Source organism: Siphateles boraxobius, unplaced genomic scaffold, assembly GCF_051911475.1.
Source record: "Siphateles boraxobius isolate OS27281-9 unplaced genomic scaffold, OSU_SipBor_1 1, whole genome shotgun sequence".
In the NCBI taxonomy this organism is placed as follows: domain Eukaryota; kingdom Metazoa; phylum Chordata; class Actinopteri; order Cypriniformes; family Leuciscidae; genus Siphateles; species Siphateles boraxobius.
Genome location: NW_027508699.1, coordinates 31,036,942 through 31,058,918, shown reverse-complemented (window position 1 = coordinate 31,058,918; position 21,977 = coordinate 31,036,942). Strand labels below are relative to the sequence as shown.

The 21,977-nt window shown below is 37.3% G+C and overlaps 1 protein-coding gene across 3 annotated transcripts in view; it reads left to right on the top strand.

Moving 5' to 3' along the window:
* The window catches only part of spsb4a (splA/ryanodine receptor domain and SOCS box containing 4a), a 91,517-nt gene extending 78,786 nt beyond the window's left edge, over nt 1-12,731 (top strand). For all 3 annotated transcript variants that reach the window (XM_077233034.1, XM_077233024.1, XM_077233014.1), the window contains one exon: nt 11,586-12,731. In XM_077233034.1, coding sequence (XP_077089149.1) covers nt 11,586-11,713 — 128 coding nt within the window. In that variant the 3' untranslated portion in view covers nt 11,714-12,731. The remainder of the gene's footprint in view (nt 1-11,585) is intronic.
* Nucleotides 12,732-21,977: the final 9,246 nt, after the last annotated feature.

Below are 21,977 nucleotides of genomic sequence, written 5' to 3'. Positions count from 1 at the left end.
TGGCCTGGCACGCATAATACGGCATTTTTTGTTATTTTCGTGGATCCTTGTTAATGGGATCGAACATTGTCGTCTGTACGCAAATCTTTTCAAACGCTAAGGAAAAACGTTTCTGTTTTTAGTATATCATTTTCGTGTAAACGTATCCTTAGTCATTTTAGTACTTCAACTTAAACATATTTATGTTAAGCATAAAAACACACATTTCGGTAAATGAATCATTATTTAATTTCAGAAAAATTGTTGTTGAAACTTTTTGGAACTGCATGAAACAAGTTTGTTCGTCAGTTTTATTCGTCAAACGAATTAATTAAGTTAGTTTCCTTCTTAAAGGGAATGTACAGTGCTGTCTTATAATTTGGCTTAATCTAATATTATTAATTATCTTAAAAGACAGCATAATTAAGTTTTAGAGAAAACATGAGTGTTCATGTGGTTTAAGTGTCATGAGTGTACATGTGGTTGTATAATGTGATGTTGTTTTCTGCTTTTTATGTTAAGCATAAAGCAATAAAACTTTGGTCTTCATTGTAGCTTTATATAGTTTTATTGATATATAAGACTTCAGACTATGATGCTTACAAATGCACCGTAGGCAGTTCACTAGATTTTGTGACTGACCAATAGTCAAAACGCAGACTAATTGTTAGAGTTGTGTCATTAGCTTAATTTTAAATAAGATTAAAAAGTGCTCACCAAGTTTGCTTTCTAGTGAGGTCAAAACATGCTTGCAATTTGAACTTTAAACTTTCATGTGTGCATTATCTTGTTGTGGCTAGTCTCTTAATGGTGATCCTTAAAAAGTATTTGAACAGTGCAGATGTCAACAGCATGGCTCAGCAAATGAGGCATATGAGGGCTAGGGTGACCATGTTGCTCTCCTTACTGTCCAGCTCAGCCGGAGCCATTATCGCTCTGAGGCTCACATGGGCCTTCATGTGTACCGACCATATAAAACATGCATTAGTCCTGCATAATGCATGATTCCACGAAACTATGCCCATTCTCTCATGGTCCAAAGTCATTGCTATTGTGCGATGTTGCTTACGGGGTTCAGAAAAGCAAGCAAGTGAAGCGTTCAGTACAAAGTGGAAGAATCCACCCAGAACTTTAGTTATTTTTGTATTGATCTGATTTTAATGCTTTAAAGATTTTCTCCCTTGCTATTTGATGTACAATGTTTACCAAGGTTAATCATGCAGAAAGAAACACTCAAATGCAGCAATAAATGAACAGGAAACAGCAATGGTTCATTACTTCTTAATTCTCTTTAATTCAAATTGGGCCTTTGGTAGTACAGAACTGTTGAGAGGAGAGGAGATGAGATGGGAAGATGAGAAACGTTAAAGACTGAATTTACATAGCTTTTTGGAGACGCTCCAGACATATTTGTCCCACAGTGAGACTGAGAGACACAGGACACTCATAATCCTCTGAAGGTGACTCGTTTTGATCCACATACTCACACACAATCCTAAAGCAAACAAACACAAATATCTCTGTTCCCCTCTCTAAGCTCACACGCACTGGGTGTTCCATACTCACCTTTGTTGCTCAGAGGGAAAGGCTATTTTAAGTTCGCCCACCCCTCTCTGGAAGGAAGCAATACAATTGTAATGCTAATGAGTGAGGTGCAGAAATAATATCTGATTCATTCAGTTTCCTAATTTAGAATAATGAAAGTGGGAAGCTTTGAATTTGCTTCTGGTTCTGTTCATTTATAGCCACAGGTCCACAGAGAGAGGACGCCCACTCTTCCCGCTGCGCCCCGTGATTCATTACCTGCGGCAGACATTAGCATGTAATAACTAATTTATGTCTTAAATTGACTATTGTCTTAGTGTCTAAAAGCCATATTAACGGTTTGCTTACGGCTGTCATGGGCATTGGTGCTAATCTGTCTCTGATTAGGCAGTGTGATCAGGTCTGCTTGATGTATTACTGTTCACTTTTACCCTATAGTAATGCTTTTTTCCAAAGTAATGCTTGTAAAAAGTGGAATAATCCGTGAAAAAAAGGAAAATTCGTTTTTTATTTAATCACCCTCACTTCTTTCGAAACATGAATGATGTTAATTCTTCCAAGGAGCACAACAGGAAAAATATTCTACGGATTGCCCTGGCTGCTCTTTTAGATGCAATGCCAGTAAGTGGTGATCACAACTTTTGAGCCATATTTAAAAGGCTTCTAAGTCTGTTTATCACAGAACGCTATCATATGACTTCAGATGGCTTGGAATATAGTGCACATGTCATTTTATTATGCATTTATGGTGCTTGCTTGTTATTTTTGAAACTTTACAACTTCTGGTCACCATCCACTTTCATTGTGGAAAATGGAAAAAGGCAACTCATAAAGGTCATAAAGTTTTGGAACGACATGAGGGTGAGTAAATGATGACAGAATATTCATTTTTGGGCAAGCTATCTTTTTTAAACCAGCTCCGAATTATTTTATATGCCTTACTTTTCCATTATCTACACACCGAGCCTTGTGGGTTAGTCATTGAAACTTCAGGATGCATTTGGATCTTTGTATCCGTGTCTTTGTTTCTCTGTTGCTCAGAGGCTACTGGGAAATATAAACTTGTGCTTCCAATTCTAAGTGCTGTTGGGAATCTGTAGGCGGATGTTGTATTTCTGGCTCCTACACGTATGCCTGTGTGTGCTTAAAGCTACAATATGTAAGATTTTTGTAATAAAATATCCAAAAATCACTTGCACAGTGTGATATACAGTATGTCCTGCAGTTGTGTACTTAGAATATGCCAAAAGTTCCCAAAGATTTTTTAATTTCAGAGAGATTCCAATTTTAAATAATGGCTCGTCCATGCTACCTTGACGTCAATGACGTAAAATCCGCGTTATCCCTGGTTTGCGCTCGTACTGCCATAGTAAACATGGCGAAAGACGTGGACAACTGCGTTACGTCTACCGGCACGCTCACGCTGATGTTGTTTCATTCAAACATTATGGACCATGGCAAGCAGACTTTGGGACAAAAGGAGAACTAAAACGAGGATCAATATCAGCGTCAGCGTGGCGTTTTCGAGATGCCGAGAGCTCTACGTCCGTGACAAACTTCGACTTGACAGATACGCCGCTCCTGTGTGTACTTTATTAGACAGGTGAGCAAATGTACATAAAATTAATCAATGTTATATAGCTCAACATGATGAAATATGATGTTAGAATATGATCAGTATGTTATTCTAATGTTGATCTAGCTTACTGCTAATCTCATACAGACAAACTAACACATAGAATAACATTATAACTTTCAACACACTCAAATGCAGTTTAGTGTGATGGTGTAGACCAAGTGAAACAGTGCTGCGTTACCTCACAAGTTTCATTCGTCTAATAATCTGACCTGTGTGTATTAATTCAGCCCTTACGCGTAATTCGGTTGAATGAAATGTCCTTATTCCTTTATATCCACGGGACTCGTGTGTGGCGCTGATATATGTCTCTTATTAGCAATCGCACCCTGCTTCATACCACAGTCATGTCATAAACATCAATGCATTCACTCATCCATAAACATTATTAGATCCTTCGGCATGACGGCAAGTTCCATAATTCCACTTATGCGTCATCAACCTACGCCTTTGTTATTGTAAGAGGTTAGCAACCCCTAGTGGCGAAATTTTTTTACAAATTGTCGTTTTAAGTATATCTCAGCTGATTTGTAATGTTTGTACTGTGTCTTTGATTGAAGTTCCAGTTGTAAACTTAACAGGCCCTGCTGACTAAAATGCATATCACACCTCATTTTGTAGTTGTCTAAGTCTGAATCCATTACATCCTATCTGAATATTTTATTGTGTTCCCAAAGTGGAGGCTTTGCCTTCCGTTGGAGTCCATTTCTAGATGAATCTTTCCATTACACAACTATATTTCTGCTAGAGAGTATCCTTTTCCTTGTGCCCTGCCCTCTGCAGCCCCCTGTCATCATGACAAAGCTGTTTACCTGGCCTTCCAAAACCCTGCTGCATCCATTTTGCCATTCACCAGCTTTAACCTCATCCAAACTCCAACAGTGTCGTGCAGTGAATTCTGCCAGACAGATCCATGGAATGAGGCTAGGGATGGGCGTCTGGCATCTTCCACGATCAATATTCGTCTACAGTCCATTTTGCTGACTGTGTAAAACTTGGTGGTCATTCTGCATGTACATGGAGATCCGCACTGCCTTAAATGGATCCGTGTAGTGTGTCTTGGATTTGATCCTCTAATGGCTCTGTGAAATATTGTGAATAGTAAAAAAAAAAAAAAAAAACTTTTTAATAAAATAACCATTTTAATAAAAATAAACCATGGTTTATGTTCATTTAGTCAGGGAATGGTTCATCCAATAATAAAAATTCTGAGGAAATATTCTTAAAAGAATATATATTGAGAAAGATATAAGTATCTTTAAACTGTTTCTTTCCATACAATGACAGCCAATGGGGTCCAAAACAACATTGTTTCCAAAATATTTTCCCAAATAGAAAAAAAAACTAATTTGAAATGACAGGGTGAGTAAATAATGACACATTTTTCATTTGGGGTATGCTATCCCTTTAATAAGAATTCACTACTTAAAACAAGTGTTTGGGAGTTTTAAACGGGGAGCCAAACTGGGTCTCCAAGTGACTGTTATTCTGAGGTCTGTAAAATATCTAGCTTTGTAAAATTTTGGCATTCTTATCTTCGGGAAGATTCTAATCTGTAGCTCTCAGAGGGATCGTCTGAAACATTTTTATTTATGTTCGCTGATATAAATTCCGTACAGCACCATCACTGGATGCAGTCAACTGGTCGATTGATTCAACTAATTGAATCATCATAGCTCAGTCGTCTGGTGGCTTCTGTGCAAACATTGGCCATCTCGCTTTTTGTACATCTTTCGACATATTAGGCTTGAGGTATTTGTTCTTTTCGCTGCCCACCATGCCCATAGAGAGTGCACATCTTTTGAAGTGGCAGGGGTCAGGCATGGTGACCTCACTGTGTGTATCTGTGCAGAGATCACCGCCTCAGGGGAGGAACTGTAGACATAGCCGGTCAGAGAGAATGAGACTGCGAATTAAAAGACTAGCCCACAGCATCTCATGAACTGCATCACCGCTGACCTTTCTAAGAGCAATTCCAGTGGAAAATTACAGCTTCTGGGACTAATGGCCTCATCTAGCATGTTCAGTTCATATACAGTTGTTATCTCAGAAATAATATGTTATTTACATTTTTAATCCCGTTTTGTTTAAAAATGTTTGCACTTAGAAATAAAAGCGGTGTTAAAAATCATGGTTGATATCACTTTCACTTAATTTGTAAAATTAATGGGCGAAATGACAGTATATTGTTGATGATATCAAGGGTCTAATGATAGAGATTTTGCTATATCATGTATTTTTCAGTATGTAAATGTATCCGTGCTACGCAGGACTGCTTAGTTATTGACAGGTTAGAGAAATAAAGAAACATGCATGAATGAGAAAATTAAGTACAGGACTTACTTAATGTTAAAGGATTAGTTCACTTCAGAATAAAAATGTCTTGAAAATTTACTCACCCCCATGTCATCCAAGATGTTTATGTCTTTCTTTCTTCAGTCAAAAAGAAATTAAGTTTTTTGAGGAAAACATTCCAGGTTTTTTCTCCATATTGTGGACTTTAATGGCAACCAATGGGTTGAAGGTCCAAATTGCAGTTTCAATGCAGCTTCAAAGTGCTCTACCCGATCCCAGCCGAGATATAAAGGTCTTATCTAAAGAATCTGTAATAAAAAAATTAATAATAAAAAAAAATTATATACTTTTTAACCACAAATGCTCATCTTGCAGAACTCTGCTATGCTCCACGCATTACGTAATCACGTTGGAAAGGTCAATCGCGACTTAGACGAAAGTACCATTTACAAAGCAAACGTATAAAGACTAATTCAAATGCCTTTTACAAAAAAGAGGTAAACCAACGATGTTGGATTAATTTCCTAGTAGGAGAAAATTATATGGGAGATTTTCCCATACCGCGGTACCTCTGCATACGTCACTCGTGACCTTTCCAACGTGATTACGTAATGTGTGGCACATCATAGAGTTCTGCAAGATGAGCATTTGTGGTTAAAAAGTATAATAAAACTTTATATTTTTTTAGAAAATGACCGATCATTTCTCTAGATAAGACCCTTATTCCTTGGCTGGGATCGTGTAGAGCTCTTTGAAGCTGCCATTGAAACTGCAATTTGGACCTTCAACCCATTGGTTGGCATAAAAGTCCACTATATGGAGAAAAATCGTGGATTGTTTTCCTCAAAAAACTTAATTTCTTTTTGACTGTAGAAAGAAAGACATAAAAATCTTGGATGACATGGGGGTGAGTAAATTATCAGGATTTTTTTTTTATTCTGAAGTGATCTAATCCTTTAAAAAGAGTTAAGTGCATAAGCATGCTCTTGAATGGCCAGATACTTAATCTTAAGTGAACGTAAATAATTGAGGGGCGGATCTGTGCATTGTCTTAAAGTGACATTAGCCTAATATACATTACCTACAGAAATTGTGCATGATATAAAAGTACTATGGATGTATTCTATATTACTATGTTACATTTTTCTGTTTACTTCAGTCAGTGGTGTCATCCATATCTAGTGGTGTCGTCCTCGTATCAACTTTTTACATTCACATCAAACAAAGAGTCAAGAAGGAGATACTGCATGCCTCATTTCTAGTGTAAAAGTGGTAGTGCTTCATATTAATGGTTCAGCATGTTTCACCAGATTTATTTTTTCTTCTCTCTGCTGTAAGACAGATTTCATGCTATACAACACAAAACCAAATACAGACATGTGGATATTCCTGGAAACATCCAGTTCCTGCTGTTTAGCTGTTAAACTTCATGTGCTGAAGTATCACTAGCATTAGACTTAGTTGAATACTTGACCTGGCTAAGTATAGTAAAATCCCTGGTTTCATAACTGAATTATTAATGAACGTGAGTCACTACATTCAAGGGCAGTGAATCCTCCATCATCAGCCACAAAATACAGCTTTTTAAATACAAGGTTGAGAGTACATCTACACTTAATTATCTGGGTGTTACGCCTGGTTTAGCTAACAGATAATTTACAGTTGAGCATCATCATTACCAAAGCAGCCTTTTTTTGTTCAGTCTGCTTCCATAATACATCCCAGATCTCATGCAAATGAAGCATTGCTCAGGGTGGGATGATTGAGTCGATGCTTGAGCCACAACGCAAAACCCACAGCAGAAAGTATTCATCTCATTCTGTGGGAGGATCACAGGCTCCTCGACGTGACCGCCGCAAATCTTTCAATTAATCAGCCGTAGACATCAATCAGTTCACAATGATTTAATCGAATTACACCGCTGGTTTTGATCTCCACATACGCTTCCTCCACTGGCGCAAAGCTTTCCAGAAGGTTCCACCCTCCCCTTACCGCCCTGGCGCAGGTCGTAGAGAGTGTCAGACCCCCCTGTGTCGGGCCGCCTGCCACTGCGGCACCCCCGCTGACTACGGAGGGTGGATTAATTGGATTTTACAAAATGTGATGCTTTGATATTATTTACTGTACGAATCCCATTGCTTTTCTTGCAACCACAAGAAATTGCTTTTTTGAAACAGCAATAATGATCAAAAAACTGTGTCGGACTGAAATAGATGCAGTTCCCTCTTTTCTTGTGCTTCCGAGCTCATTTATTAGGAGCCTAATGGAGGAGTCAGAGACATGAAAGAGCTTAGCAGGTGCTGGAGCTTGACGATTTGTTAAACATGGAAGTTCGAAAAAGGACTCACACGTTTCCCAAGAAGCTGAATGGTTTGCAAGGACAGTCACCGAAGAGCCATCGCTCACAGTCGTTTTGGCTCACAGATTGAATAGCCTACTCAATGCGTGTTTTCTAATGGGCACGTCCTGCAGACTTTTATAAAGTAAACTTCATTAGGTTTATTTTTTGCATAAAAAAGCATTTCTATCACTCAAATCAGAATTTACTCTGTGATGTATTTTGTAAATAAAATGGCCAGATCCTTTTTGTCTTTCTAATGTTAATTTAGAGCATTTTTTTATATATTAAATACAGTTAAATGTTTTATTATAATGATATTAAAATCAAAGTCATGAACATCAGCTATATTAGTATCAGTATTTCAAATGCATTTTTCCAATTCAACTCTTTACTTGAAGGTTTGTAAAATATGTGTAATTACCAATTCTGTATTAAAAATAGACTTATAGACACTTTTCACATTTCCGGGGTTCTCAGAAGCAGAATTTGTCGTTAGCAAATAAAATGTTTGCATTTGCATTTGCTAATAGCAAAAGAAAAAAATCTGAAATAGCATAAATTTCCACGTCTTTCCAAAAGAGGGAAAAAATATACAAAAGAGGGATATTGATTACAGCAGTCAGAAGAGAGAAAGATGTCAAATTTTACGTCACTCCCTCAGCCGATGTATTAGAAACACCCTCGCAGCTGCGTTATTTCGTTTTTTTTGTAATTTACTGACAAGGTAATATAACACAAAGTATAGCATTATAAACGTGTATTATTGTATTATTATATATAAGTTAAAAACTTTACTATAACTGCAATGTTGATAACTGTGAAAACGCACCTTCAAAGTCTGTGAAAGGGAAGTGTTGATTTTTTTCCCCCATCTTGTTTATAATATTAATGTTTTTAGGCCATATACCTAAATACGGTATTAACCATATACTGTAGTTATATGTGTGTGTGTGTGTGCGTGCGTGTGTGTGTGTGATATAAAGATCAAAATAAATGCATCTGTGTGGGAAGAAAACCAAAATGTATCAGCCATTTTATTAGGTTGTTCTGAGAGTCTGATAACACGCACAATGGAATCACATTGACATATCAGAGACATGTAATTGCATTTATTGTGTATATCTCACATCAATATGATTTGTTGTTGTATGCGGCAAGTAGGCAGTGCCTTAATGTGATTGAGTAGCGACGGGGAGGCTGTTGTGTATTTCACTGACATCATTACAGTCTTCAGACTAACCTTGAGCTTGCTGGCCTTTGCGTCTTCAAATGTGGGCTGGAAATGAAAATTATTCCATTTTACTGCAGTACAGCACTATGTCCATGCTTTGATCCATCTGTCACTTATGACCCTGACTGTCAGTCACCTCTCTCATCCCCTCCCGCACCCGCCCACTGGGTACTGCTGGATCCCGTCTACACTTGCCATCTGGCTCTTTATGAGACGTGCCGGACTTACTGTTGATGTGACTCTTAATTAATATATTTAGAAGGAATAGTTGTACTGCTATCAGAAGGTTATGTTGTCATTCAGCTTTGGTTGTTTAGATAATTAATTTGCTAAGATTCTAGATAATTCATTTGCTCAATAATAGTAGGTAATTATTTTGGTGGCATTACTGTTGAAGATGTATTTTTATATCGCTCTCAAAACATTTATTCTGATTTGTGACAAACACACAGCATTCTGCATTGAAATATATTTGTATAATGACTGTTAATTTTAATAACAATTATTATTATTACACAGTTTAACAGTCAATATACAACAGCAATACTACTACTAATAATAATAGTGATAATAATCACATCAATATTAATATATTTATTATTATGAATTTTTTTTAAATCATTTTTAATGTCAAATGTCAATTTACAATGAAAATTGTCAATTTATTAGAAAATGATAATGTACAGTGTAAGAAAAAATAACATTTATTTTGAGATTTGTGAAAGATTACATGTGCCATCTTAAAATATTAACTTTAAGTGAATGTTAGATGTGGGCAGTGTTTACGGGGGTTTTTTTTTTGGACTGCTGAAACTTTTGCAATTCTGTTTGGTGACGCTGGAGCCACAGAAAATGTGCATCAAAACAAATTCACGTTCACTGAGTGCAACGCAATTTCGATTTGACAAGCAACTACTTAAGCATGAAAAAACATTGCTTTGTGGCATTAAATCATTTCACTGTGCATGAAGGGCTCCATTGGGATCCATTGTTTCATTTTAACTTCTTGTTGTGGTGAAAATTTGCATTAAGTGAGGGCATTACAATGCGTATGCCTTCAGTTCAGCTGCCAGGATGGAGGAAGACATAACTCACGACATGTTCTGTGTGGGACTCCATCACAGCTATAAATATTCAGTGTGGGGGCTTGCATTGTGCCAGTGCAGCTGAATAACTATTCCTAACTATTGTTAGTCTCACATACTTACTACTAAACATTAGCCTGTCACAATCTCTTATTCTGATTGGCCAACAGAAGGAACGGGCTCTGACTCTTTCAGCCTTCCTTGTGATCTGATTAGTCATTTCAGCCCAGGTCCTGATAAAGACCTGATGATCAACAGTGGAGATGTGGCATCTTGTCCAGATGGAGCCGTGGCTCTTTTTGTGTTTGTCGGAATGAAATGTTGGCTGGAGAAGCGTCTGACTCAAAGGAGATGGATGGCGGCGGACTGCTCTGTGAGGTAGCAGATCTCTTGATGAGATTCTGAGCTCTGGTCGCATGATCCATCCATTATTGAACTGCTCAGTCAGCTTATGTAGAAGAGCTAGATGCCCAGAGATGCAGACAAACACTTGATTACGCACTGGGGCTTTTAAAGAAACAGCTTACCTTAAAATGAAAATCTGGTTATTATTTACTCGCCTTCATGCTTTTCCAACCTGTATGGCTATCATTTTTCTGTGAAACACAAAAGGAGAAATTTTGGAAGAATTGTACTAGTCACTCTTCACTGTTTACAAAGGCTTTCAATTTTCAAAAAGGATGTGAAATAATCATAAGTATATCCAACTTGACTTGTGCCCTGTTTTAAGTGTTCAGAAAGCACACAATACATTTGTGTCAGACATTTTGACTAGAGAAATTAATAAGTTGTCATTTATTGAAAATATTCATTGAAAATTTGTATCGGTTATGGAAACGTGACAGTATAATCATTCGTTTGAATCAGATCTTTTCAATGAATCAGTCGGTCTGGTTCACAGAATCATCTGCATGATTTTTTCATGGATTGGTCCAATTTGTAAACAAATCATCATTTTGAGCTGGAACTTTTCAATGAATCTCAATAAGTTGTTTATGTATTTGTCCAATTTGTGAACGAATCATTCTTTTCATTTGGAACTTTTCAATGAATCAATTCACTGCAGCGAGAACTCAATCTGTTTCACAAAATCAGTCTGATTTTTTTGTTCATGAATTGGTGCAATTTCTTTGAGTTGGATCTTTTCAATTAATCAATATATCTTGTTCGTCTGAATATTTGTTCATGGATTAGTCCTATTCTTAAATTTAACTCATTGACTCAAAGCAGTTCTCAGGTTATCAGCTCCCACTACTATAGAGTTGTATGGACCACTTTTACGATACTTTGATGGTGATTTCGGTAAAGCTTGGAACACAATTAGGTTGAGAAAATGACAGAATTGTATTTTTTTTTGGATGAACTATCCATTCAAAGTCTTGCTCTGGTTTTGGCCTTGAATCTGTGTGCATTTGAATTTTCCCTTTTTGAATACAATTCTAACAGATGCTTTTCCCCTTCATTTCTCTGCAGCGGAGCCTCTCCCTCTGATGGACCTGTGTCGACGTGCGGCACGACTGGCTCTGGGACGAGAACGTCTACAGGAGATCGAGACGTTGCCTTTGCCCCAGTCTCTGAAGAATTACCTCCAGTACCAGTGAGAGCACAGGCTCTCACTTAGAAACACACACGGACACAGAGAGGAAGCCTGAGGGGGGAATATAGCACCACCATCAGGCCGCAGAGGGAAATGTTTACATTGTGGCTCACTGGTGGAATCTTAAGTTAGTTTTTATTTTATTTTGTATTTGTTTTTGTTCAGTTTTCATTTTCCTCTTTATGAGTTGTTTAATTTATTGATGGCTTTGGAAGAAGCAGCTCAGCAGACCTACAGCGCCTCCAGATGTACGTCTCGCCCTGGAGAATACGACAGGAAGCGGCGTTTCAGAAAGCACATTAACCTTGGGATGCCTTTGAAAGCCCATAGTAATAATTGTTCCTCTTTCCCTGGGTGTAAAGCCTGCAGAGCACAGTCAACGGACACAGGAGACCGAGGCGGCTGAAGGTCGGGCTCAGCTGCCTCCCGAGTCAAAATCCGCCAAACGGGAGCCTAGAGGAAGAAACGAGCCCTGGAAGGTGGTAAGCAGGTGCCAGTACTTGCGCACAAGACCACCAGGGGACAGTAATATGACTGACAGCAGCAATTTCTCCCCTTTTTTCCTGGAATGGATGTGTATTCCCGAGGACACTCATGCGTACGCACATATACGACCAACAATACATATACGATAAAAAATATTCTTATTTTTTCTCTGTGGGCTTGAGTCACTTTTCTATCTGATTTTATTGTCAGTGTGAGAATTCCAGTTGATGATGATGATTTTATCAAGATGTTGGGCTATCTTTAAATTTATTTATCAGGTTCTAGTTCCTTTTTAATTGAAATGAGGATGTGCGACCACATAGATATTGAACACTATCATACACTCGTCACTTATGGCTTTCTATTTTAAACTGGAATGCTGCTTTTATTATTATTAATATTATTATCATGATTATTATTCTGTCTGAATGCTCAGATAGAAGTCTGTTTTTTTCAGAGGCACACAGTGGAATGTAAAGATCTTGCTAGTGTTAGCATATTTGAAATGTGAATAAAAGCCAAGTGAATGAGAAGTATATCATTGATAGTTTTTTTTGTCTGAAACAGATTATGTCCAGATGAGTGTTTCAACCTTCTTATTGAATAAAAATGTGTGTTTTTCAGCACAGAAGGGCTTATTTACATAATACCACTTCTTTTCCAAACGTTCCACTGAGAGTTACCTCGTTTCCCACTTCTCTCTCTCCTGTCTGACTCCCACTCTATTACAGTCTGAGGCTGTTTTAAAGTATTATCTAACCTAAATCTGTGAAGAATTGGATCACTCTTCTCATACTCAGGTTCATGAGAGTTTTTTAACCAGTCACTAACCGCAGGTGCTTCAGTAATCCAAACCTCTCTTGTGTTCTTAATCACTCAGTTATTCACCTAAAGAAAAAAAATTGTTAATTGAATAAAATTACAGGAAATGCTTACTAATCTATTTATTGACATATCAGTTTTTACAAAAAAAAAAAAGGATAATTCAAGCATGCTGTTGGACAATGATTGAATTGACAAAAACTGGCTGTGGGGCTCAGTATTTAACCTGGCCTAAGGCAAAGTAGTCAAATTCAAGTGAAGTAGCAGAACTGTACACTATTTGCTAATGTTTTTTGTTTTTTTTAACAGTTATATAACTAATATACTCTACTGTTCAAAAGCTTGGGCTCAGTTTTTTTTTCAAGAAATTAAAACAATTTCAAAAACATTTTAAAAATATTACCGACCCCAAAGTATAAAATACAAAATACCTCAGTAATCCAGCTTGGATCAAATCGCAAGTACATTTGTTGAAGAGAAACTCCAAACTGTCTCTGCATTTCTTCTATTAAGGTCAACAAACTTTAAATGGATTTTTTAGGTAATGGAAAATACTGATCTTTTTTACTGATCTTTGCTTTAAATAGTGTGATAGGGCTGTTTGGATAATATTGCCCTGTTTTAGTGTATCTGGACATGTTAGGACTGTCCTATTGGAAATCAATGTAAGACGGCAAGACACTGTCCTTCCGCGCACTTTTTTTTCTTGGCTTCTCTCTTTCATGTTATGGAAAACAGCTCAAATGTAATTGAATATCACAGATCCGAGAGCTCAGGTACAAAGACAGGACCCTGGTCAAAGCATTGAGATGGAGAACAAGGCGGCGCTATGGTTCAAGCCAGGACATTGATCCTCCCTATCCTCTGTTTCCCGCCAATCTGGTCTTAAATCTCTAACAAACATGTTTAACCAAAGGGAACAGACTGTTCCGTGTCTTCCAGCCTTGAGAGAATGGCCGAAGTGTCTGTGTTTGTGTACAAATGCCTACGAAATACCTTGGGAATCTCTGATTGTTTATGTTTTAAGTCATTCAATATTAGCAGGCGATTGTTGAGCTCTTGGAAATGAGAATTGTACTGACTTCCTCCCAGTGTGATTCTCCATATGCTGTGTAGACATGGGCCAGTGGCTATTTCCTTAACTTACCGGAGTGTAAATAGGAGGACGAGAGCTCATTCACCACTGATCCTTGGGAGATGGGTGAAAAAAAAAGAAAAAAGCAAGACTTCCTTGATTTGCTTCCTTCCCTGTGGGTGTGCGGCTGTTGTGTGTGTGAGAGAGAATGAGGGTATAAATAGGGAGCCGGTGGCAGTGATGGTCTGGGGAAAAGATCTTTGTGTCCTAAACGACCTCAGCTTCCACATTGCAGGTGCATCCTGGCCTGCGCTAGTCACAACATCACTGAGGGTACAAGAAAACAGTGCCGGTAAATCCGTTCTGCTGAGAAAACACTGGAGATCGAACCTTTTGTTGCGGTGTTCTCGCTGCAGATTTCTCGTTCACGTGCCAGAACTCAGACTTCTATTCTATTTAAAAATGGAAGTCAGGAGAACAGATTGTTTTTTACAATCAAGCAAATAAGAATGAAATTTTTCATTTATGCTACATTCCTTTTCTTGTATTTACTATATTTAATGCTCTGTTGCTTAGGCTTATGTCACATGCTCATCTTACCCCACACTCACCATTTTGGGAAAAATGCTTCATGAGGTCAGGCTCACTTTTATGTCTTTGCTATGAAAGCACCATTTAAACAATAACATTTGAATTTTCTCCTCCTTCACATTTACATTTTTGGAAATTTTTGAAGTAAATTCACCACAGATTGAATGAAATGATTGCTGCTTCTTAAAAATGCTGCCACACGCTTTATATTGTCTATATTGACTGTCATTTTACAGTCCAGTCCTATTTGAAGATAATGCAACATTAATTACACATGAATACAGTAAATTACACAAAGATACAGTAAAAACTGAAATATTGTGAAATATTATTACAATTTAAGATAAAAGCTTTCTATTGGAATTGATATTAAAATGTAATTTATTCCTGTGATGGTGAAGCTGAACTTTCAGCATCATTACTCCAGTCTTCAGTGTCACATGATCCTGCAGAAATCTTGCTAATATGCTGATTTGCTGCTCAAATCACATTTCTTCTTATCATTAATGTTGAAAAAACAGTTGTAAAAACCATAATAGCCTACATGTTTTTCGGGATTCTTTGATAAATAGAAAGTTCATACGAAGAGAATTGATTAAAAACACACTTTTATCATTATAAATGTATTTACTGCCGAATGGAAGCATTAATTTCTTTCACAAAAAAAAACGTACCTGACCCTAAACTTGTAATCACATATTTGTGGTACAGATGCAGTTAAGAAAGTGTCTTCAAGTAGTGTCAACCATAGACCTTATTTTACTCATAAGTCCAAAACCATTGCTCTAAAAACCCATTCAAAATTCCCGTAGTGAATTGGTCTTCCAGGTTGGCCTACAGACTGACTTTTAATGACTGAACAGCTCTGTAATGTTATGCTAACATTGCAAATTATGTTCGTTAGGGTGATTACAGCAACGGCTTCCAATAGGCTGAGGGGAGTTGGGGTATTTGGACTCAGCATGGTCCAATATTGAACAGGTGATTGTAGGGATTTGATTGAAAATGAGCCTGTGTGGTTTTCTCTCCAGCATAAGAGAAAACCACACAGGGAGTGTACAGAGAGATGAAACAGATTAGCGCGAGTCAACATGTTCTCTTCCTCCTTCACTCCCCTTCATTTTCTCTCCTCTCACGCTCGGTTTTCCGAGCCAGCCTGTATAAATAGCATGCAATCCATCTATTATGTCTGTATGTCTCCACTCTCCCTGGATCCTGTTTAGCTTCTCAGCTCTTCTTGAGAGCCCCATTGCAAAAGCAGCATTAAAGAGTTTCTGGAAGCGCCCAATTTTCCCATTGCATAGTCTGATTTAATTGTGTGCTTCCGGGAACATTCTAGAAGACTCGTGCAATCCTAAAAAACATCACAAACTTGGGTCAACCAACCTGGTTGTTTATGGCCATGATAGCCAAGACTGGAAAGTTTAATATAAATATAAAATAATATAATATAAAAATTATTTATTATTTTATTTTTAATTATAATTCTTTTTTATTATTTTATTTTATTATTTAAAATTATTTTTTTCATAATTAGCTTAAATAGTAAAACGTTAAGTTACTTTTTATGGAAAAAAACAAAATGTTATATGTGGATGTTTTGTCAATGGTGTGTGTGTGTGTGTGTGTGTGTGTGTGTGTGTGTGTGTGTGTGTGTGTGTGTGTGTGTGTGTGTGTGTGTGTGTGTGTGTGTGTGTGTGTGTGTGTTTATTTTAATTTATTGATTTATTATTTACTCTCATAATGTAGTTCATTTAATTGTGCATGCTTTCTTAGTAAGATTTAACAAGAAACAAAGCTCGTATTCCTTATTTAGTGACCAGCCACTAAGAACATTGCCACCTTTTAACAAATGAATAAATGAGCAAATAAAAATAATTAAAAGAAAAACAAAGGAAATAGTGGTCATCATGGTCGCCAAAATAAAAATTAGAGTGACAGGTGATGGTGTCTTGTGGCTTTCTGACATATGCAATATAGCATATGAACAACTGGGGGGGGGGGGGGGGGGGTTGGAGATGAAATCCCATCCATCTATACCTCCTTTCACTTTATGAAATCTGATACATTAAAAGCTTCTCGCCACTATATGAATAAATAAGGCATAATCTTCCATGCCACCTCACCAAATGGTTCCATATTGAACATGACGGGTTAGCATGGATTTGGTTTAATGATGTTTGCCATTTTCTAATGAGTGCTAATAATGCACTTGCCCATGTGTCACCATTTATTATTACAGCACCAGATTGGACCTCAGAGTTAAATAATTGGAAAATTATTCATATTAAGCATGTGCAGCAGATTCAATTTGTCGTGTTCTCCCAGATTCAAGTGAATTAGGGATGTGCTTTGATATGACTTGCTTGCTGTTCAATTCCTTTTCCCCACAAACCCTTCCCCTAATGATTCCATGCAGATGCAGGGAAAGTGAAGCCCTCTTAATTTGAAAAGCGCAAAGCAGGCCTTTGGGTTCATCTGTGTCTGTGCTGGTGCTGCTCAAATTAGGTTAATTAGCTCTCAAAGCCAGGAGAAATTCTTAATGAGATCTAACATACCAAGCATTCTGAATGAGTGCACACGAAAAGCAATCAAAAACTTTTTTAAGCCCAAAGTATACTTTATATAGTTTTTAAGCGTACATGAGGGTCCACGTGATGCAAATTCCGTCACTAATCTGGTGGCATTGCTTCATTGTATGAAGAGGTTGACGCCGACGCTGGAATGGTGGTAAAAGTTAATAGTGTAATAAATTGTGAGCTGTAAAGGACTGGCAGTATCCTGGAGGCTGAGACAATGTGACAGATTGGAATTTAGAGTGTAGCAGGACTGGCATGTTGCAAAAACGTGACATCACAAGCCCTATGTTATATACCACTTTCTTCATCATCATGGATTAATATGCAAGAGCTATGATTTACCATTAAATGTCATCATTAGCATTCATTGAACACCGTCATTAGCACAAATTGCCTTTCTTCCAATATGATCAATATGATCCAGTTCTGATTCATATCACGTGGATTGCTGCTGAACTTAGATGTGCTGAGCTGTTTGCTTTGTCACTCAGTTTTCTCTCTCAGTCCCAATTTATAGTGACCTGTACTGTAAAGCATATGTGTTTATAATGTTGTATATCCGTGGAATGCTTCAAAAATATATATATATAAATAAATAACAAGCTGAAAACGAACGCCTGCCTAATAATCTTTATCTTTTAGTTGCATCCATCAAGTTTTCAACAAAAAGGAAATAAGATTTTTTTTTTATTTGCAATGCACTTGTTCACATTGTGAAATTAATATGCACTGCAATTTCCAGCCAAAATAGCTATATCATGATATAGTATACTGCCAGCATGATATAAAATATAAATATAACATTTTTCATATTGTAATAGCCTATACTACTTACCTGACATCTTACTACATCTAACGTCCTACACACCACGTTAATAACTATAATATTAAAGCTCTGTGGGACTAAAGGGTTGCTGCTTTGTGCCCAGGTTTTTTAAGAGGTTTAGAAGTTTCTTGTTAGTAGGCTATTTGGAGTCCTCTAGAGGCATACCAGAGTCAACACATTCTCTTTTAACAGCTTATTTACAACTATGTTGAAGGCTGCCCTCTTCCAGCTGAATTTAGTCATTACAAGTAATATATATATATATTTTTACACACACTTTATATATATTTATGTTTTCCTCTCTTCTCTGCCAGTGTTTTGTGTATCCAGTCTCTTTTGCCATTATTTTGTTAAGTTTTCTTTTGTTTATGTTTTTCTCTTCTGCCCAGTTAAGTCGCGGTTGCTTGTTTGCCCCCAGAACTAGCCTGTCTTGGACATTTCTCCTGGTTTTGGCCATTCTCTCACTGCTTGCCTGCTTGGTCTTGCTGTTCTGAATATCAGCCTGATTTTGAACATGGGCTTGGATTTCTCTGATACTGTCTGCCTCCTGTTTGATCTATCTGTTCATCTGACCTTGACTCTCGTCTCGCCTCGTGACTGGATATTCAACGCATTCTCACCCCAAGGCGTCACTAAAATGACAATTTTGACCATGCTTCAATATTCGACGCTTTAGGCACCCTTTAGCGTCAGTTACATGACGCGATCCTAGGGCGTCATCTTACTGACGCTTTACCTAAGCGTCAGTTAGATGACGCGGGTAGGTTTAGGTCTGGGGTAGGGTAAGGATTAGATAGCGTCATCTAACTGACGTTAAAGGTAAAGCGTCAGTAAGATGACGCCCTAGGATCGCGTCATGTAACTGACGCTAAAGGGTGCCTAAAGCGTCGAATATTGAAGCATGGTCAAAATGATTCCCAAGGCGTCAGTTTCATGACGCCTAGGGATGAGAATGGGCTGGGATATTATTTGCTGATGGACTGATCTGACTATATGACTTTCCCTCTGCCTATTGCCCATATTTGGTTTGGAGCATAACCTTTACACCATCTGATTATAATGTGAATTAAAAATGAATCCACCTGTTCTAAAGTATCAAGTCAGTATCAGCTGGCTTTCCATTTTTTCTTGTAACAGTTGCACTACTCAGAAATCGAATAAACCAAGTGAATACTGGATTACAAAGACGCACATGCAAGGAAAATCCAACCACTGGTATGCAGGGGCGTAGCACAAGATCCCGGACCCTTTGTATAGGCAGTCCTGATGGGCCCCTATGTTCCAAATAAAATATATTCCAGACTTTTCAAGGGCCCTCTCTCCCCTTGGGGCCCTGGTAATCAGTACTGGTTTTACCCCCAGTCCGACGCACCTGCTGGTATGCTCTCTTATGTAGTATGGCTTTTGTATCAATGTGTGTTTATATGTCGCTCTAAAAATATTTTTGCTAAATGAACTGCAATTGTCTGAGCATGTTAAAAATTATGATACAATGCTGGTGTGAAATGTGTGAAATAATAAAAACCTTTTTAAAAATGATTTTAAAGATGCTCACCAAGGCTGCCTTTATTGGATCAAAAATACTGTAAAAAAAATAGTGATTGAAATATTATTACAATTTAAAAATCAATGTTATCTGTTTTAATGTATTTTAAAATGTAATTTATTCATGTGATGGCAAAGCTGAATTTTCAGCAGCCACTACTCCAGTCTTAAGTCAGAAAAAAGGGTACAAAAGCTGTCAGGGGCGGTACCTTTTCAAAAGGTACACATTTGTACCTAAAGAGTGCATATTAGTCCCTCAAAGGTACATATTGGTACCAAAAGTGTACATATTAGTACCTAAATGGTACATATTAGAACCCTTTTGAAGGGTACTGTCCCAGTGACAGCGTTTGTTCCTTTTTTTCTGAGAGTGTACCATTCAAGTAGGTACAAATTGATAGTGCACAGTCGATGAGAGTACAATTTTCACACTCATTTAGTCCACAGCTATTCTGGTTATGTGATTGTGACAGGTAACAATGCCCTGTAGCATTATGTATCTGCCTCTTTCTTTTTTTTTTTAGCTGTGCTAGTATGTCTGAGCGAGGTCCAGAAGTTCGTTCTCACAGGGATTCAGTCTGAGCTGGCAGAGCTAAATAAAGGAAACTCTGTTTGCTAGCCTCATCCTTGCCATGAAATGCCCACAGAACATACATGGATCCATAAAGGGTGATCCAATTGTTTTAATATAGTGATGTGGTTTCTCCATATATAATTTAAAAATAAAATAAAAACTATTCTGAGTTCCAAGATATTAACCAAATCAACCATCTCTAAGATGAATCACAACTCTACTAAATTACATTTTCAGTCCATTAGTACTAGTGCTAACAGCTTAAGAAGCATTCAGTCCTGCAGTAGAGATAATTGAAACATAATTGTCGTTGACAAAAGTTCAAAGTGTATTCAGAAACCATGCTTTAGTATAAAATTACCTAGCCAGCAAAATGTATAAGCATTATTATATTATATATTATTATACTATACAGTTTGTTTGATATATATATATATATATATATATATATATATTTTTTTTTTTACAAAACATGTTCTGATTCACACAGAATATAAAGTGGCATTTGGTGCCACACTTGGATCAACAGGTGACTTTAGTTTGGACCCTTCAACACTCCAGTCACACTGGTTTACAAAAATGTCTGAATGAAGGAGGAGCTTACAACCCAACCACTGGTATGTTCTTATAACCTATATCAAAGTTTTATAATCACACTGAAAACTACATTTTGTCAAAATGAGCAGTGCAATTATTTAAAAGATCACTGTTTATTGAACTATTACAGGTACCTTCACAGCACCTGTTAAAGGGGCCTTTTTCTTCAGTTTCTCTGGACAAAACCGCTCATCTAAAGTTCTGAATTTAGGACTCTTTAAAAATGGACAACAGATGGTAATTGTTTTCAATCATCCTCTAGGTGCCCGCTATGAATCAACCACTAATTCAATCTCTTTGATTTTAGAGAAAGGAGATTGTGTTTGTGTGTATCTCCGGAAGACTTCATGGGTCTTTGATTACAGCCACCACAGTTCATTTGTTGGCCATTTAGTTTTTCCTCTTTGAAAATCTTACTAAAGCTCATGAAGCTCCAAGTCAAAATTAACATTTCTTTTTCAAGACTAAAATTTTATTCTGTAATGTTTTCATATGCTTAAGAAATGTACTTTTAAGGACAAGATACAGGCCTGGTGAAAGTTAGTGTGGAAAAAACAACTGTTGTAGATGGAGGGAACAAGTACTAGACGGCTGTATGAATATTATATTTAACCCTTATGACTTGAGCAACAAGCTAATCAAATTTCATTGTTAACTTTGTTGTTTCATTGTTTCTGATGAAATCGAACGGTTAAGATAAAAATTTGGACACATGCTGCTGTCCCGGGAATTTTTAGGTTTCTTTGGTAGCACCAACAGTCGTTGGAGTTGGACAAAAACTACGATAAAACCTGTTAGAAAGCATCTTTTGCAGCGATTTTTGCGTGAGGATATCAGTGAACACCCCAGACCACTCCGTGAGTTTCACGTCTTTGTAAACTAAAGTTTAATGCGTTTTATGAATGATTCTTTCATATGCGCCAATGAAACCATCGTAGAGGTGGGGTGGGGGGGTGTGGTGCTTCCAAAGAAACCTAAAATTCTCGGGACAGCAGCATATGTGTCCAAATTTTAATCTTAACTGTTCGATTTCATCAGAAACGATCTTAAAACAGGGCTTTAATTGTAAAACACCGAACTTACCCTTTAAGTTCAATTTACTTTTTAACAAGTCTTAATCACAGGTGCTAAATATAACATCATTCAATTCAATATCATTCAAATTTAGTCCTG